At 54.7% G+C, this 19,198-nt stretch overlaps 1 protein-coding gene and 2 non-coding genes across 3 annotated transcripts in view; 2 read left to right on the forward strand and 1 right to left on the reverse strand.

Annotated features, from left to right (window-relative positions):
- The first annotated feature begins 1,519 nt into the window (after positions 1 to 1,519).
- On the forward strand, positions 1,520 to 1,635 carry LOC130036220 (U5 spliceosomal RNA). Its single transcript, XR_008794273.1, has one exon. It is a non-coding gene; the product is annotated as a U5 spliceosomal RNA (small nuclear RNA).
- A 5,253-nt stretch (positions 1,636 to 6,888) lies between these two features.
- LOC130036221 (U5 spliceosomal RNA) lies at positions 6,889 to 7,004 on the forward strand. The gene has a single exon (XR_008794274.1). It is a non-coding gene; the product is annotated as a U5 spliceosomal RNA (small nuclear RNA).
- A 5,515-nt stretch (positions 7,005 to 12,519) lies between these two features.
- IGDCC3 (immunoglobulin superfamily DCC subclass member 3) overlaps positions 12,520 to 19,198 on the reverse strand; it is a 39,450-nt gene continuing 32,771 nt past the window's right edge. Inside the window, exons 4-14 of the mRNA XM_056127952.1 lie at positions 18,623 to 18,753; positions 18,239 to 18,376; positions 17,320 to 17,478; positions 16,367 to 16,532; positions 15,865 to 16,112; positions 15,545 to 15,709; positions 14,987 to 15,178; positions 14,717 to 14,821; positions 13,672 to 13,810; positions 13,389 to 13,581; positions 12,520 to 12,955 (exon numbers count right to left, since the gene is read on the reverse strand). Coding sequence (XP_055983927.1) covers positions 12,827 to 12,955; positions 13,389 to 13,581; positions 13,672 to 13,810; positions 14,717 to 14,821; positions 14,987 to 15,178; positions 15,545 to 15,709; positions 15,865 to 16,112; positions 16,367 to 16,532; positions 17,320 to 17,478; positions 18,239 to 18,376; positions 18,623 to 18,753 — 1,765 coding nt within the window. The 3' untranslated portion in view covers positions 12,520 to 12,826. The remainder of the gene's footprint in view (positions 12,956 to 13,388; positions 13,582 to 13,671; positions 13,811 to 14,716; positions 14,822 to 14,986; positions 15,179 to 15,544; positions 15,710 to 15,864; positions 16,113 to 16,366; positions 16,533 to 17,319; positions 17,479 to 18,238; positions 18,377 to 18,622; positions 18,754 to 19,198) is intronic.

Genomic DNA, 19,198 nt, shown 5'->3' on the forward strand with positions numbered 1-19,198 from the left:
CCGCCCCGCCCGCCCCGCGCCCCTCTCCGCCCCGCGCCCCGCCCTCCGCGCCGGGTTCCAGGAGGTGCAGTCGGGCCGGAGTGGCCGCGTCACCGCGCACCTTGGGTCTGCGGGACGGGCGAGCGGGAGCTGAGCCTAGCTTGCGACCTTGAAGTCGCCTTTGTCCCCGCGCCGCGGGCTGGGCTTGCGCGTCTCTGCTGCCTTTCCTGCGGGCAGGAGCGTTTATCCCCGGAACGCTGGGCTCAGTGTGCGGCTCTGACACCGCCGGGACCCGACCGGGTGGATCCCAAGCTCACACCCGGGTGTCATAGGACGGGCTCCTGGCGCTGTGCTCGGGCGGGGATCACTCTGGGCAGCGCTGGGAAACCCGTGTGTGGTGCCGGGAATCGACCCCTGGTAGGCTATGTGCAAGGCAAGTGCCCTACCCACCGCACTCCCTCCCCAAGCCCTATCTTGTAATTTCAAGTTGTGTGTTTGGGTGGTTTTGTTTTGATGTTATTTGGTTGGTTTGGGGGTCATACCCAGAGGTCCTCGGGACATAGGGGACCATGAGATACCAGAGATTAAAAATAGACCACCTGATAGTACAGGGGGAAGGATTGTTTTCCTTGCAACCTGGGTTCGATCCTGGCATCCCATGTGGCCCCCTGAGCACTGCCAGAAGTGGTTCCTGTGCGCAGAACCAGGAGTAACCCCTGAGCATCGCTGGGTGTGACCCAAAAACAAAACAAGGGGCGTAGTTCCTGAACACTGCCGGATGTGACATCCCCCCAAATAATAATAATAATAATAGTATATGTGATAAGTATCATTTGTAACGTATTCAAATGAAATTCTGGTGCCTCCATCAATCACAGTCTAAGAAAAGCCACAAGGGGAAGGGAGAGAAAGTGCAGGGCTTAAGGTTCTCGCCTTGCACTCCCCGCAGACCCGGGTTCGAATCCGCAGCGCCGCCGGGAGGGAGTGGGGGCGGAAGGGCTCATGCCTGAGGGACAGCCCCCAGCACTGCTGGGTATGGCCCCCAAACTCAAACAAAAAAATCGAGAAAGGGGAAATGGCAACACCTCTGATACCCGCTGTGGACCCTCCCCCACACAAATGACCACGATCCTGAACTTCGCTGTCTTCATGTCCCGCACCCCTCTGCCCACGACGACGAGAAAATCCCTTTGTTTAAAGAAACCGAACAGACAGCCCTGAGTTCTCTAATCGAGCCGACGGAACCGGGACCGAGCGCAGCCTCCCTGAGAGCCCGAAGGCACCTTCGGCTTCGGCTGTTTCCGGAGTCCTAAAAGCCCCTCCGGGTCATTTGCATACCCATCATACACTACTAATACTATCGTTGTTTCCAAATTTGAGAAACTATTTTCTCTCTTATAAATTTTTATGAATATGCGAATATTATTGTTTGAGTTTCTTGGATAAATTTCTGTAAGCATTATAGCCGAGAATAAATAGTCACCATCTGTGAACTAGGAGTAGCTGTCTCCTGAAAAATAAACTAGGCCGACCTGCCAGCATACTCTGGTTTCTCTTCAGATCGTATAAATCTTTCGCCTTTTACTAAAGATTTCCGTGGAGAGAAACAATTCTGAGTCTTAACTCAATTTTTTGAGGCCTTGTTTCTACAAGGCTGTATTATGCTGGTACAAAATTAGAAAACCTAACGTTATGTGGGTGGGGGTTGTTTGCCTTAAGTTATCTGCTGGTGACAAAACTTCTTGTGGGTCTTGGCAAAAATAAGTGTTTTGTTCATCTCCTAACCTGAGACTCCTTTTATGGGAGGCACTTTACTTCTTTCTCTCTTCTTTTTATTTTTCACTTTATGGTTTGCAGTACAGGTGCTTTTAAGAGGTCATTGCTATTAAATTTTATTGCACACTTAATTCGTTTTTTTAGAAGCGTTTGGTTTTTGGGCTACACTGGGTTGTACCAGGATTTACACCTTGCTCTGCTCTTAGCGGTCATTCTTGGTGGTACTCCAGGGACCAGATAAAGTACCTGAATCCAGCCAGGGACTGGCCAGGTGCAAGGCCAACTCTTTACCTGTTATACTATATCTCACACCCATCATTCTTTTACCCAATAGATGGATATAAAAATATCATAGGGGTCTTTTTAAAAAAAGTTATGTTTGGCTCAGGTTAGGAATTTTGGGGATCAAATCTAGCCGTGCTCAAGGTTTATTCCTAGCTATGTGTTCAGGGATTATCATACCTGGTGGGACGCAGGGTGTTAGGCTGTGTCACTCAACACACACACTCCAGACTCAGTTGGATAGAGATAGACCAGAGATTTTATTAAAGCTCAGTGCTGAGGACTCCCAAGCCCAGGTGACTTGAGAATCCCTGAGCCTGAATTCAGCATTCATTATATACCAAATATTACTCAGAACTTGTGGTACAAACCTTTATTCTTAACCTTTCTCTTACACAAAGTGAATGTGCAGAAGTGGCAGAAAAATGTTGTCCTTGGTTTGTTAAACATTCATCAATTCATCTTGCCCGCAATGAGGTGGGTGGATAGATTGATTCATGGAGAATTTAACACACTAAAAGCTAACTAGGAAATAGAAAAGCGTAAAAGATACTTAAAAGAAAAACAAGGTTCCTTTCATTTTCAGGGGACGCATACAGGCTGTTACCAGTGATCGAACTTGGGTCAGCAAGGCAAGTGCCCTCCCTGCTGTAGTATCTTCCTGAAATTTATAATCCTTCATGGTGTTTCACTAATAAAATTTTTAAAAAAAGAACAAAATTTATAATCTTGTCTGTTCCTCCTATGTCTCCCTTTTCCAATAAGAACTCTAGAACTGTGCTGTGCACGGCAAAGCCTGGCAAGCTACCCGTGATGTATTTGATGTACCAAAACACAGTAACAATTGTCACAATGGAGATGTTACTGGGCCCGCTCGAGCAAATCGATGAACAATGGGAGGACAGTGACAGTGACAGAACTGTGCTGCGACACATAGTCTCAGATTATTTAACAGGAGGGCTGCTGTATTAGGGTTTTCCAGAGAAACAGCCAATAGGGTACTAAAGCCATACATACTAGAGACTGAGCCCCTAGTAATGAGGGAAGCCAGTGATGTAGGTATGAGCACTAAAATAGGAGCTGATGGATATACCAGCTTGGGATAACCCTACCATTCTCAGCTAACACCTAGCAGTTCAATGCCAGGGTCAAGGGTGCAGCGCTGCTCAGGCCCTGCAACGCAGTGACCTGGGGGACTTTGGAGCCACACGTTAGTAGTGGCTGCCTTTTGGGCAGTACAGAATACAGTGGGGGCTGGATCCATAGTACAGTGGGTAGGGCACTTGCCTTGCATGTGTTCGATTTCCAGCATCCCATATAACCCCTGAGCATTGCCAGGAGTAATTACTGAGCACAGAGGCAGGACTAACCTCTGAGCATTGCCGAGTATAGCCCCAAAGCAAGCAAACAAAATCAACAAAAATTGACAATTTTCTGTTTAATAATGATTAAATTGTATAATATATTGTTCTTTTTTCTTCTTGTTTTTGGGTCACGCCCAGCAGAGCTAGCTTACTCCTGACTCTGCTCAAGGATCACTCCTAGCAGTGCCTGGGGAACCATATGGCGTTCTAGGGATGGAACCCAGGTCGACTGTTTAAAAGGCAAGCACCCTATTCATTGTACTATCTCTCTGGCCCCAAATTGTATAATTGTTAAATTGATCAAGACTGTACTACTAATCACTGTACTGATAAGTCAGTCCAGAAGAAAAATAATACATATGCCTTTAAGTTTAAAAATGTAGGAGCTGGAGCCATAACAGCAGGTAAGGTATTTGCCTTGCATGTGACTGAACTGGATTTCATCACTGGTTTCCCGTACAGTTCCCTGGGCCCACCAGAAGTAATCCCTGAGCACAGAGCCAGGAATAACCCCTGAGCTAGCTCCACTGAGTGTGACCCCAAAACAAAATAAATAAATATGTATTTTTTTAAAAAGTGAGGAATTTTTTTTTTTTTTTTTTTTTTTTTGCTTTTTGGGTCACACCAGCGATGCACAGGGGTTACTCCTGGCTCTGGCTCTGCACTCAGGAGTTACTCCTGGCAGTGCTCAGGGGACCATAAGGAATGCTGGGAATCGAACCCCGGTCGGCCACGTGCAAGGCAAACACCCTACCCGCTCTACTATCTCTCCAGCCCCGCACCAAAGTTTCAGTGCCTTCTATCCACACCCCCCAGAAGGCCCTCTGCCCAGTCTTCCCATCCTACCACCCTTCTCCCCTTGATAACTCGCAAAGTTTTCACTGAATTGTGAGGATATTATTTTAATTCAATAAAGGTATTTATCATAGAAAAATATTCTATCATCAATAAACTTTTCTGGCCTGAAAATGTATTAGTTCTTATACAAATGGAAGTGGAAAACCGAGAGTATTCGATATGCCAGACACAGTAACAACAAAGTCTCCAATGGAGACGTTACTGGGCCCGCTGGAGCAAATCGACGATCAACGGGAGGGCCTTTACCTTTACCTTTTACTGTAGTACTATCCTCCCATTGTTCATCAATTTGCTCAAGCGAGCACCAGTAACATCTCCATTGTGAGGCTTAACAACGTATAAAACAAGTATAAGAAAAACAAGTCTAAGAAAAAAGACTTATGACGCCCCCCCAAAAAAATTTGGGAGACCAGAGACAGAGAGTACAGTGGGTAAGGCACTTGCCTTGCACATGCCTCTAGGATTCCTGATCCCCCCAAATTGCCGCTGTGTCTCTGGCCAGATCCCAACAGCTTGGGACCAAGTTTCCCCAAGAAATTCAACAGCCAAAAGTTAGGTGTATGGGAATCCTGTCTACAAACCACCTCCAGCTCAGCTATACAAGCTCATTTATTGGTCTTGCTTCAGAGACCCATAAGTCTCAAAAGAGATCAAAAGCAGGCCATTTAAGTGCATTAATGGCCGGGATTCAGAGACTCACAAATGAATCTCGGAGAAGAGCAGCATGAACAGAGATGTCTCTCCACCCCGCACCAGGCTGGTTTTACCAGGGTACCTTGGAGGAGGGCAGGCGTGTCTCTCCCCGTCCCAAATGGTCCCCAGCAGCCGCAAACCTCCAGAACCCAATCGCCACCACACTTAACAGCTAACCTTCACAGGCTGGTCCCAGGTCCCCCACGCGTGGAAAAAACCCAGGTATGCAGGACCAATGAATAAAAGAGTCAGGGATGGGTGACTTCCCCCATCTCCCTGCCTTCCAGTTCCCTGGCAGATACGCTCAAGAACTGCCTCTGGGCGCCACTAAGCACATTAACGGCTATGATTCAGAGATTCAGAAATGAATCTCAAAAGAGAGCAGCACGCTGCGGAGACGACTCCAGACCCCAAATATATAAAAATTTTAGAATTCCAGGAGCGCGCAGCCACTTTCGTGACCACGTGACACCTCATACTATTCATGGCAGGCAATACAAAATAAATTTATTTTGCATCTGCTTAACAGGCAGGCTGGGTGCTGGTGGGAAGATTCAAAGCAGTTATGATGAGAAGGTGCAATGGTAGTGGGATTGGTGTCGAAATATTGAATGTAAACAATTACTGTGAACAAGTTTATGAAAAATTAAAATTTTAAAATAAAAATAAAAGTAATGCAGAGTTCATGCCTACTTCAATCAGCTTAATCGACCGCTGAATAGCAGTAATCTTAAATTTAAAAAATAGAAATCAATCTAATGATGAAAACCTATAAAAACATAAAGCAAACACCAACTTGTGACCTGCTATCTTGCAAACTTTCCCTTCAGAGTCAGGAAAGCGACAGGAGTGAATCCATTTAAACAAAAAAGTTCCAATAACCTGGCCCTGAGGGATAATACAATGGGTAGGGCACTTGCCTTGCAGTAGGCCTTCCCAAATTTGATCCTCGGTCCCCTGTGTGCTGCTGGATGTGACCCCAAAACAAAACAGAAACAAAAAAAAAATACATAGAAACAAAAAACAAGGGGCCAGAACGATAGTACAGCGGAGAGGGCAGTTTGCCTTGCACACAGCCGACTCGGGTTCGATTCCCAGCATCCCATATTGGTCCCCCCAGCACCGCCAGGAATAACTCGTGAGCATCATGGGTGTGGTCCAAAAAGAAAAATAATAATAATAAAAAAACAACAGGGAAGTCCACCTGAACAGGCTGCGGTTCCCAAAAAAAAAAAAGAAAAGGAGAAGCAGCCCTGTTTTCACCGGGCAGAAAAATCACGCTTTTTTTCCCTACTCACCTATCCTATTCAGCTCCGAAGGGAAACTATTATGAATTTTGTGCTGACTGATTTCCCTTTCAATTTAATAGCAAAGTCTTCATTTACAAGAATTAAAAATATTTCAGACAGAAGGAAAATCCAACTCAGGCTCCGGAGGGTCACTATGGGTTCAGGTGCTTGCCTGGCACGCGGCCGAGCCCGGTTCGGGTCCCTGAACACCTCCAGGTGTGACCTGACGGACAAAACAATAAAAGGAAAAGGAAAAGGAAAGAAAATAAATCCAGGCCAGCAGTACATTAAGGCGCTCAGCATGGTCCGCACAGCGCTCAGCTCCGGCGGCCGCTGCGCCCCCTGCAGGCCATGCCGAGCCAACGCGCCGGTGCCGCGCTGGTCCCCGCGGTTCCCGAGCCCGAGCAGGCGTCCCGGTTATTTGCATACGACTCGGTTATTTGCATACCCACAATGCACCTCACCCTGCTCCAATTTGAAACGGCGAACTGGAAAAGTTCTTTTCCATCTCGGTTTTCTGAGATTTCCTCAACTTTTATCAGTCAGTCTAAAAACTCGTAATCACACGCGAACTCGGAGTTGATCTGCCACCATCAGTGTATTAGGTATGCCCCTGACTCGAGGTCGGAGTTACAAGGTTATGTTGTATGCTCTGGTTTCTCTTCAGATCGTATAAATCTTTCGCCTTTTACTAAAGATTTCCGTGGAGAGGAACAATTCTGAGTCTTAACCCAATTTTTTGAGGCCTTGCTTCGGTAAGGCTAATATGGTTGGTTAAAATAAGAACTTATTGTAGTAGGTGGCAACTGTCAGTGTTGTACACTTTAACTTGGCTGGAAGTCTTTACCCAGTCTTCAACGTTTTTTGGTTCAGGGCCACTCTCTGCACAGGCTCAGGACTTATTTGTCGTACTGTGGTCAGGGATCAAAGTAAGCCTTTAAACCACTGTGTTATCTCAATGGTCGCTCCACCTTTTTTCTTTAAGTGATGGAATTGGGAAGAATTCTACATAGGGTGGGCTCCCGTGCATTCCCAGGCACTAATCCTGTGACTGCCCTGACTCCTGTACAATTTCCAGTCCACACAATTAGAGGGAGCAGCCTGCAAGAACCAAAAAACGCTTTGCTTTCCTTTTTATTTTTATGTTTTTAAAGCATAGGTTGGGAGTGGGAAAAATAGTACAGGGAGTAGGGCTCTTGCCTTGCACACAACCCACCCAGGTTCGATCCCTGGCACCTCATATGGTCCCCTGAGCCCTGCCAGGAATAAGCTCTGAGCACTGCTGGGTGTGCCCTCTACCCAACAACAACAAAAAGCATTTGGCATTTGTAAAGCTCTTTCCCAGGGGTAGAAGTTTGTAGGAAGAGATGATTATTTCACAAAAGAACACTAGCTACTTCCCATAACTAGGGCTACTTTTGTTTTTTCCTCCTCTCCAGTTCTTCCCATCTCACCCCACCCCTTCTTTCCTTTCTTCCTGTTTTTTTTTTTTTTTTTTTTTTTTTTTGGTTTTGGGGCAACACTCAGCTGTGCTTAGGGCTTCCTGGCTCTGTGCCCAGGGATCACTCCTGGTGGGTTCAGGGGACCATAGAGATCAAACTGGGGTCAGTCAAAAGCAAGGCAAGCAGACTTGGTCCCTTTTCCTGGTCTTGGGGGCTACACCAGTCTGGAGCTACTGCTGGCTGTGCTGGGGCTCACCCCAAGCAGTGCTCTCAGCCTGCAGAACCCGAACCCCTTCTGTGCCTAGTGGCCCCAAGGCTTTCTGCAGTCAACCCTCTGTGTCCTCTTCCCTGGGCTTTCACACACCCCCAACTCCCCAGCCCCGGTTAATTCCTCCCCTGCATTCCCAAGCTCTCAGCCAGCTTTGAAAGAGGTGGAGGAATTTTCAAACCCAGGGTGCAGCCTGGACACAACTGAGGGCCCCTTTGTTGGTTTCCAGCAAATTAAAATTTATCTCTCGGAAGGAAATGAGGGGGCTGGGCTTTTTCTTCTCTTAATGGGCCCTGATGAAGGAAATGAATGCAGCAGCAAGAGATCAGAAATCCGAGCCCTACTCACTCCACCTCAGAAAGGTCGGGGCTCCCGCACCCGAGAGGGGCAGCTGGGCACAGTGTGTTTTATTATATAATTAACCTTGACCTCTCTGGGTTCAAAGAGAGAGGTTAGTTGGAAATAAATCAATAGTCTGGTCTGGTCACTTCAAAGGCTACAGCAAGCCCTGGAAAATCCAGCGTTGGCCCGTGTGTGAATTGGAAGATTGTGGCAGGCAGTGAGATCTGAAATGGAAATTAATTGTGTATCTGCTTCATTTAATCAAGCAATCTGGAGTCTTTACTTGTGACTGGGGGGAGGGGAGCTGGAGCAGGGGGCAGGAGACACCAGCTGTTACCTGTCACCCTGGAGCTGGGACAATGGGCTTCTTCCCCAAGCTTGGGGATCCCCTCCCTTCCCCAAGTGTGGTGCTTCTTCTCGACAGGCCTGGAATCCCTTGGTTGTCCCTGCATCACCCCATAACACAGAGCCTTTGCCAGGTCCTCGCAAGGGTGCCAAGGCTTCAGGGATTCATTTTCTGCCCACAGCTGCCTGAGATGAGGACCTTCAGGCAATACCCAGAAACAGAGCTTCAGGGAGGCTGAATACCAAGTCTGGAGTCACTCCAAAGCTTCTCAAGTCATTTTTACTGCTGTGGCTCAGAGTGAAAATAAGATCTGGGCAGCAGAGACAGTATAGGGAATGTGGTCAGCCCCGGTTTGAATCTCCAGCACTGGACAGGGTCTCCTGAGCCTCAGCAGAGGTAATCTAGTGGGGTTTGGGGGACCATATAAGGTTCTGGGGATCGAACCTGGGCCAGCTGTGTACAAGGCTAAAGCCCTCCCTGCGGTCTTATCTCTCGGGCCCCCATATGTCCTTTCTTTTGCGGCGCTAGGGACGAGGCCTCGTAACACGAGGCCGTGGCTCAGTGCTTGTCTCCCATTCCTGCCCTGCAAATTATTTTTGCCCCAAACCAGTACCACTGGGGCTGGAGACAGCAACTGGTCGAGCCCATTCTTGGCAAAAAGGGAGTCTGAGTTCATTCCTCAGCCCCAGTGGCTTCTCCAGGACTACATGGGGTGGGGAGGGGGGGGTGAGGTGACACCACACCCAAGCACCAAAGGATGTGCTCCCACCGGAGGGCTGGGGACTGCTTTCAACTGAGGAGTTAATTCTGTAGGGCAGGACTGACCTTCATCCTGAAGTTGTCGTTCCCCCTGAGTCCGCTGGATGGCAGCAAAACCCACCTCGCCACAGCCTTCTCAGGCTCCAGGGCCTTCCAGGCTGGGACCAAGACAGCTGCAGCTTCATCACCCCCCCCACCACCACCACCACCACTTGGGGTCACTTTGTCATTTCATTCCCAGTTTCTCTGCCTGGAACAGTGGGATTGTTTAAATGTTTTATTTACTTTTATTTATTGGGAATCAGACACACCCAGCAGTCCTCAGATCTTAATCCTGGCTCAGGGATCACTCCTGTGGGGTTCAGAAGACCTTCTGGGGTGCTGTGGGCTGAACTGGGATCAACAGCATGCTGGGCAAGTGCCTTGGTCCCTGTGGCATTGCTCTGGCTACTGCTTTGGTTCCCATTTTAGAGTCTTGCCATCCTTTGCTGGGAAGGAGGAAGGCAGGAAGGTGGGAAGGTGGGAAGGCAGGGAGGGAGGGAGGGAGGGAGGGAAGAGAAAGAGGCCAGAGCGATAATACAGCGGGTAGGGCATCTGCCTTGCATGCGGCAGACCTGGGTTCGATCTCTGGCAACCCATATAGTCCCTCAAGCACCGCTAAGACTGATTCAGACAAAAGGAGAGAAAGGGTTGAGTTTTTGCTTTTGGGAAAATCAGGCAAGTCAATGGGTACAGGAGGCTTGGTCAGGTACCACCTTGTACTTCTCCGTTTCCCCATTTTTTGACTGATCTTTGAGAAGTATGCATGCAAAGGAAAACTCCACAAAGAGTCTGTCACGAGAGAGACGGAAGTGCCACAGCTCTGGGACCCTGCTCAGGGCAGGAGAGATTCCCAGGGAACCCGTTGTGCTTCTGAGAGAGCCCCTGGCCCTCAGGGGCACTGATCACAAAGGACAAGGATGGTCCAGACAGCTGCAATCATGACCACCTCTTCCTGAGCGTGAAGCACATCCCCCCACACCAGACGCCCAGATCTTTGCCAGTGTTGTGATCTTTCAAGTTTCCCCTGATCTCTCACTGCTAGACTGGCCACAGGGGGCTGGCATAGGGGAGAGGGGCAAGAAAGGGAGTTCAGTCAGGTTACAGCAGGCTCCTTAGCAAGGGGAGGGACATTCCTGCAGGCAGTGCCGGGCTCAGCACGGTCACAGAGCAACCATGGAACTGAGTGGGTGGTTTCAGACCCCAGACCAGGGCATGCGGGACAGCCTGGACTAGGTGTCAACTCCAACCCTGCCACAGCCAGCGTGAGATCCCGGCTGTTCCTTCCTCTATGTCCTTTCTCGGCTTCAGAAAGGGTGGGGAGTGAGGGGGTGGGATGCTGGCCACTGGGGGACCTGGCAACATAGCATCGCCCCCCATGCTGCCCAGGGAGCAGCAGAGGCACCTAAAACTCAGCGTTACTTTGGCAACAGGACTTTTTTTTTTTTTTTGCTTTTTGGGTCACACCCAAAAAGAAATCAGATGGGCTGGAGACGTAATGAGGTTTAGAGATGACCGCTGGACTAGAGCCATTACTGACTGGATTCCACGGGACGTCAAAAGATCGCATGGACGCCCACCTACAAGATGGTCAGACTTCTTCGTCAAGACCCTGAATAATCGGTTTGAGGCTCTGCATGTTCCTAGAATGAGCAGATGCCATTGGTCTACGCTAGCACACAACAGGGATGAATGGAGACATTACTGGCATCCGCTCGAGTAAATCGATGAATAATGGGGTATCAAGTGATCAAGGGTCACACCCAGAGATGCACAGGGGGTTACTCCTGGCTCTGCACTCAGGAGTTGCCCCTGGCAGTGCTTGCAGAGCTCTGAGGACCATATGGGATGCTGGAAATCGAACCCGGGTCGGCCACATGCAAGGCAAAGCGCCCTACCCGCTGTGCTATTGCTCCAGCCCCGGCAACAGGACTCTTATTCAGTCAAAATGAGCAGTGACAGGCCAGGTGACAGGACTTCTAGCCTTCTTGCTAAGGGACCGGTTCTAGGGTGAGGGGTACAGACAAGCCACCGCTAGCAGGGGGTGCTGCCTGGGATCTTGGGGAGCCCCAGGCACAAACCTCTGAATCCACACGGATCTTCTAGAAAATAACAAATCCAATAAGCAAAGCGGCTAATGCTCCAGGTGCGGGGGAATCTGAGGAGTTTGGGGGTTGCTTTAGCGTCTGTCTTGACTTAAGGAACATACATTTATCTCTTTACTTAAAAAAAATTTTTTTCCCTCTACTATTAAAAAAGAGTTTCTGAGTGTAAGTAAAAATAGGTATTTGTTTCCTTATTTTTTTTCTTTCTTTTTTAAGTATTTCAAAGAACAACATAACAGAAAAGAGAAGCAAGCATGAGGAAAGAAGGCCTTTGCAACACCTCATATATAAAAATAGCTTCGGCTCTGCCTGCCGAGGTCAGCCCGAGGGGGCGGGGGGGCGAGCCAGGCTGGAGGACACTGCAGGGTGGGGGGGCCCCCACCACGCACGGGCTGGCACACGCAGGACATTCTGGGGGTCGGTGACCTCAGGGGCCAAGTCTGGGGGAGCAGGAGAGAGCAGCTTGGGGCGCTCCAGCCAGGACGAAGGGGCTGAGGCGGTCAGAGTGGGGGCGGCTGGACAGAGGGAGGCGGCTGGACGCTCACAGCCCACAGCCGGCTGGATCGGAAGGATAAGCGAAGCGTGCTCTCTGTTTTTGGCTTTTTTTCTCGTCTTCTTTGACGGATTCTGTCTTCAGTTCCATGGACAAGGACCCGGCACCCCGTGGACGGGGAGGAGGGGTTGGCACAGGCCGCAGTGGGGGGCCCTGAGGTAGAGGAGGTTTCTTCACCCCTGGAATTGGGGCGCTGGTTTCTCTTTTTCCTTTTTTTTCTTTTTTACACCAGACGTGTGGGGGAAGGGAGGGGGGCGGAGGGACCCCTGAGGGCCTTGAGGTAGGAACGCTGGGGCTGTGGGGGACATTCATTCCGGCTGAGGTAGGTGCTGGCCTGGCCGGCCAGGTGGCAGGCCTGAGGGCCGAGGTGGGTCAGGAGGTGGGACCCTGGCTGGGACCCCGAGACCTGGGCCTTGACGGCTTCGCTTGGGCTCTTTAAGTCTCTGGGGTTTTTTTTTGCAAAAGAAAAATGTTACTTCAGTTCCAAGTCACATGGCACCAGGTATCAGTACGGGGCGTTGGCCCGGGATGGGGGTTGGGGTTTGCAGGACAGGCAGCGGTCCGGGGGGGGTCCCCTCAAGTCCAGGGGGGTCCCCACATGGCGACTTCACTTATCCCAACCACCTGAGGCCAGTCAGGGCAGAGGCGTTGGAAGCCCCATGGGGACCCATGAGATGGACAGGTGTCGCCCTTAACCTGAGAATGGGGCGTCCCCACGACGCGGCCACACGCTACTGTCCAGAGGGCGCTGAGGGGGCAGCAGGGGCACCCACCGGGCCTGTGCAGGGGGTGGCGGTGGCCCCCTCCTCGGGGAAGCCCTGCGGCAGCGGCCTGGACAGGGGCGTCTCCTCACACGGGGCCTGCAGGAAGGAGGTACAGGCATGGGACAGGGACAGAGACCCCAGAACCAGCCCCGGCCCAGAGGAAGGGAGGAGAGGGTAGGGGAGGAAGTAGGGGGGATAGAGGTGGAGGAAAAGAGGAAGGGGCTGGAGCGATAGCACAGCGGGTAGGGCGTTTGCCTTGCACGCAGCCAACATGACCGACCCAGGTTCGATTCCCAGCATCCCATATGGTCCCCTGAGCACTGCCAGGAGCAATTTCTGAGTGCATGAGCCAGGACAGTAACCCCTGAGCATCGCTGGGTGCGACCCAAAAAATAAAAAAAAAAAAGAGGGCGGAGGAAGAAGGGAAGGAGGGAAGGGAGGAGGGGGGGAAAAGAGGGAGGGAGGAGGAAGGATGGGGAAAAAGGGAGGCGGAAGAAGGGGTCAAGGTGGGGGAGGGAGGCTCGCTCACCGTGGCGGCGCTGGGGCTGGGCTCTGGGGGTCCCCCCAGGGTCCCCACGGGTGGGGGCGGCTGGCCCAGCTCCTTGGTGTGCATAGGCTTCTCGCCACGGCCCCCTGCGTCCAGCGCCAGGAGACCAGGCTCCCTCTGGTTCCGGGGCTGCGGCGGGGACAGCTGGTTCTCCACGTCCTTGCACAGGAGGACCCTGGGGGGCAGGAAGACAGCCCAGAGACAGTGAGCACCCTCCCCTCCTTCTCCTGGGCTCCTCCACTCCCAGGGCCCAGCCAGGACCCACCTGCCCCTCTGGCCGAACAGAAGGAAGAGGACACAGAGAACGATGCAGGTGACCCCAATGTGGATGCCAATCACGATGCTGGTGGTGGAGGTCGGGGTTCCCACCTCCTCCTTCCGGCAGTCACAGGGCGGGCTCAGGGCTGTGAGGGTGGGTGCAGGGGGTGCTGATGTGAACCCTCCACACCAGCGCCCAGAGAGCCTCTCTGTCACCAGCTCCGGTCCAGGCCCACACACCCACAGGTGCTGTGTTTTTGCCCATGACACCTCTTGGGGTTTCCTTCCCCGCCTCCCGCCATCCTCGCAGACCCTCACAGCGCGGCATCCCACCCCTAAGCCCTTCTCTGGCCCAACCTTTTGGTTCTTTTTTTTTTTTTAACTTTTTCGTGTCACACCCGGTGATGCACAGGGGTTACTCCTGGCTCTGCACTCAGGAATTACCCCGGGCGGTGCTCAGGGGACCATATGGGATGCTGGGAATCGAACCCGGGTCGGCCACGTGGAAGGCAAACGCCCTACCCACTGTGCTATCGCTCCAGCCCCCCTTTTGGTTCTTTTACCCATAACTTTGCGCCAGAAGGAAATAACACTTTTTTACTCAGAACATTTTGTTTTTGTTTATTCTTGGACCACACCCAGGAATGCTAAGGGCCTCTTCCCGGCTCTGCACTCAGGGATTACCGCTGGCAGGCTCAGAGGGCCATATGGGGTGCCGGGGACCGAACCCATGGATTAAACCCAGGTCAGATGAGTATACGGAAAACTCTCTACCCACTGTACTATTGCTCCGGCGACTAAATGCATTTGTCAGCGAAATTTTGGAAGATGCTATGAATATCATTTTGAACTCCTGCAAATATGAGAGAGTGAGAGAGAGACAGACAGACAGACAGACAGAGAGGAGAAAGAAACCTGCCCAAGGGCACACCACTAGCACATAAACTGGGACCCAGGCCTGTATTCTCAGCTGCCCCCCCCTTCCTGCTCCCCTCGGCCGCCTATTCCTGAGACCTCCTGCTGGGCTGGCCTCTAGCTCACCCAAGCCTTACCTGTCCTCTCAGAGGCTCCCCTGAGAGACACAAAGTGGACGGTGGCATTGCCGTCCCCGTGCTGGTTATAGGCGAGCAGCTTCACCTCGTACACCGTGCTGGGATCTGGGGGTGGGGTGGGGGGAGAGGGCTGGAGGGGCGGCCTGCACCGCTTTCAGCCTTCGCACCTTCTCACTCTTACACCCCTCCCTCCCCGGCCCTCCCCCACGCATTGCCACACTCCCCGCCCAGCCCCCCTCCCCGAACTCCTCCCCCTCGCCCAGTCCTCACCGAGCCGGGTCAGGTTGTAGGAGGACGCGGTCCCGGGCAGCAGGACGGGGCCGCTGAAGGCCGCCTTGCTGGCCGGCCTGTAGAACAGCTTGAAGCCTCCCTGGAGCTGTGCCAGCCGGGGCCAGGCCTCCCACAGCAGCTGCAGGGAGTCGGGGCCCAGCACCCGCACGGACAGCGGGGGCGGGGCCGGCGCTGCGGGCAGAGGGCAGAGGGGAGGCGGCGCTGGACCCAAAGTCCGCGAGGGGGGGAGGTATCTTCTCCCCAGGCAACGGGCGGGCAGGGATGGGCAGCTTAGCTCAGCTCTCTCTCCCCCTCCTCCCTCCTTTCTCCTCTCTCTCTCCTCTCTCTCCCCCTCCTTCCTCTCTCACTTTCTCTCCGTTCTCTCCTCTCTGTCCTCTCTCTCTCTCCCTCCCTCCTCTCTGCGCGGGTGGGGTGGGGGGGGTCTCTTGTTCAAGCAGCAAACAGCTCCACACTGATGCAGAATCCACCCCTTGCCAGCACTGCCCACCAGCACCTTGCACTTGCACGCCCTGCACACAGTGGCCCAGCCAGCCTCACCTTCCCCCAGGGTGCTGGCCAGCGTGGGCGGGGAGGCCGAGCTGGCCCCCCTGGGCGTGTAGGCCTTGATGTAGAAACTGTAGGCGGTGGACGGCTCCAGGTCGCTCACCAGGTGCTGGAAAGTGCTCTTGCTCACTGCTTCCTGGTACTCCAGCTCCGGTGGGTCTGGGGGGGCAAAGGGTCAGGCGGAGCGGGGAAGGGGGGGACTGTGAAGGGTCCGAGGGGTCCTCTCTGCACCGGTGGGCAGGGCCCCCGGGGGTCGCGAAGGCCCGGCAGGGCGGGGCTGGGGTGAGAGCCGCGCGCGCACGGGCGCCACCTACCGGCAGCCCTGCGGATGTGCAGGACGTAGCCGATGATCTCCTTGGTGTGGACCAGGGGCTCGGTCCAGGACACGCGCACCTCGGTGGACGACACCGACACGGCCTGCACGTTGAGGGGGGGCCCGGGCAGCCCCTCGGCCCACAGCACAGTCAGCCGGGCACTGGCCTGGGAGGAGCCTGCGCTGTTCTCGGCCACGCACTGGTAGATGGCCTCGTCCTCTGGGCCGATCCCGGAAATGGTGAGGGTGCTGAGGGGAGGGGAGGAAAGGGGGCGCGGGAAGTCTCAGCTGCAGACACGGAACCTGGGGGCGGCCCCGTGACCCACACCCAGACCCCCCCCCATTCCCACGGCAGCGCCTCCGCCCCGCACACATATTCATGCGCACAACTACACGCATGCATACACAATGCGTGCTTGCACACATACAATGCACAGATACACACACACATGCATGCACGCACACACAATACAGACACACAGTACACACGGATGCCAACGTGCCTGTTGTTATTCTTGAGCCTGACATGGCCTCCGGGCCCCAGCACTTGTCCATTCTTCAGCCAGGTGACGTGGGGGGGCGGCTCCCCCTGGGCCTGGCAGGTGAACATAGCAGTGGTCCCCGCCGGCCTGGAGATGGACTGGGGGTGCTGGACGAACTCTGCCGGGGCTGGGGGCACACAGAGCGACAGGGGCGTCCTGAGCCCGGCGAGGAAGGAGGCAGCAGCGGGGTGGGGGCTGCGGACACCCACATGACCCCTCCCCACAGAGCCCCCTGCAGATGGGCCCCCCCAGCCCTGGCCCCGGAAGCAGGAGAGAGGCCCATTTTCAGGGCTGTTTTAAAAGACTGACATTTGTATCCGAAAGCAATCAGCCTGGGCTCCGTGCTCAGGAAATTGTTAAATAAATAAATGTGCTAATAGGTTTGGCTGCACCTCCAAGGAAGCAGTGAACGGGAGATGGATGAGCGCCCCCCACCCCAACAGACGCCTCTCGCCCTTCCGTTCAGTTCCACGCTCCTCCAATCCGGGACTCGGGGCTCCATTAACACTCCCCCCCCACCACCACCACACTAAGCGCCCACCCGAGGGTTCCAGGGAGCGGCTGGTGCAAAGCCCCCGTGGGCGCGCACGCGTATGACAGTGTGAAAATGACACTCGCCCCCCCCCAAGGCATAGGCAAGTGAGAGTGTGGAAGTGCCACACGTGTGAATGAAAACAGCACGTGTGTGTGTGTGTGTGGGGGGGAGCACGTGTGCCCTCACCGGCCAGAGAGACCTCCCGGGCTTTTAAAGTGCAGATGATTTGGGGGTGGGGGGCAGAGGCGCTCCTGGGAAGGAGAGGGGAGGAGGTGTGGGATGGCGCAGAGGAGGCAGGAGGGGTGTGAGGGTGGACTGGCTTTTGAGAACAGAGAGTAGGAGGGGCGCGGGGCCGCGGGGCGCGGGGGGCGGGCCCTACCTTGCACCACCAGGCGCCCCTGCGCGGTCCTGCGCACGCGCGTGCCCGGCCGGTTGGCAGCACACACGTACACGCCCGAGTGCTGCACGGTCACGTCGGAGATGATGAGGTTGCCGGTGCCCAGCACCTGGATGCCCTCCACCCCGATGGGGCGGCCGTCTGCGGAGGAGGAGGAGGAGGAGGGAGGGTCGGCCGGCAGTCCTGCTATGTCCCTAATGGGTTTCAGCCCCTTCCCGGCTGGGCTCTGGGCTACGACGACGCTCGCTTGGCCAGATGGTGGGGCCGCGCGGGTGCCTCCAGCCTCTCCCCACCCCGCCCCCCGCCCCCGCCCGCCCAGCCCATCAGATTAGCGCGCCGAGAAGGCGGGAGACAGCTCCCCATTCAGCCCCTCAAGTGCTGAAATCTACTCCATTATCCGCAGGGCACCGAGTGGAGGGCGCGGATGAATGGACCCTTTTGCCCTCCGCCCTTGCAGCGGCCCTGACCGTTCTGCTCACTGTCCCCATCTGTATTACCCTGTCACCTTCTGCTGCCTAGGGATTCGGTCTGGGGATTTGAGGGGTCAGGTTCGAGACTTGGGGTGGGGGGGCCCAGAGCGGGCCTGAGGCCCCCATTCAGGGGAAGGAGACTACGGTGCTGAGGGTTGCAGAGAGGTTCAGGGGTGCCGTGGCCTGGGGGTGTGAAGAGAGGTGGGGTGCCAAGGCTAGACAGGAAAACGGGGGCGGGGGGGGGCGTAAACTAAGCCAGTTAATGAGCTGAGCGCAGGCACGGAGGGGGTTGGACGCAGGCCTCTCCGTCCTGAAAAAGACCAGGAAAAAAGCCCCCCACCCCGTGGAGAGCAAACAGGACTCCATCTCCCAGCTGGGTGACACCCCTGTCCAGGGAGGTGGGAGGGCCCGGCAGGGGTCAGGGGGCTCACCCAGGCGGCTCCAGGACACAATGGGCCGGGGGTTGCCCGTGGCGACGCACTCCAGCACCGCAGTCTGGTGTACCGTCAGGGTGAGATTCTCAGGCCCCACGAGGATCGTTGGCTCCTTGTAGGCCCCCGAGCCAGAGCCTGGGGGGACACAGGTCACAGCTCCACACTTGAGCCAAGTCCCTGGTCCTGTCCCCACCCAGCACAGCCCCAGCCCCCCCCCCCATAAACACCAGCCCAGCACGCAGGTCCAGGGGTAGAGAGGTGGGGAGAAGGCCTTGCTCACAGCCCCCCAGGATGGGCCCTGCCCCCACTCCCAGGGAACTGGGGGGGGCCGGCTCGGACTCCTCTGCAGGGTTGGGGATGGCGGCGGGCCAGGCCCCTCACCGGACACCGTCAGCCGGGCTCCGTGGCTGACACGGACACTGGCGATGTTGGAGGCCACGCAGTGAAAGACGCCACTGTCTTCGGCCCGCAGGCCCGTGATCTGCAGAACCCCCCGGGGCAGCAGAGTGTACCTGCAGAGCGAGAGGTTCCCACGTGACACCACCGTCCCTGAGACACACCGGAGCCCCCACAGGTAGATAACACCTGGAACTGCCGCTGGAAACACACTTGTTCCTTTGTTCTGTCTGGGGGCCACACCCAGAAAGGCTCAGGGCTCAGGCCTCTGCACTCAGGGCTCACTCAGGGATTGGGCCAAGCTCGGCTGTCTGCAGAGCCAGCGCCCTCCCCAGCCCCCCTCTGATGCCCGTTCTAGACACAGCAGGCCCCGTGGACACCCGCTCTCAGGCCCAGCAGGCCCCGTGGACACCTGCTCTCAGGCCCAGCAGGCCCCGTGGACACCCGCTCTCAGGCCCAGCAGACCTCGTGGACACCCGGTCTCAGGCCCAGCAGGCCGTGGACACCCGGTCTCAGGCCCAGCAGGCCCCGTGAACACCCACTCTCAACAGCTGCCCCCTC

Source organism: Sorex fumeus, unplaced genomic scaffold (genome assembly GCF_029834395.1).
Source record: "Sorex fumeus unplaced genomic scaffold, SorFum_2.1 ptg000063l, whole genome shotgun sequence".
NCBI lineage: Eukaryota > Metazoa > Chordata > Mammalia > Eulipotyphla > Soricidae > Sorex > Sorex fumeus.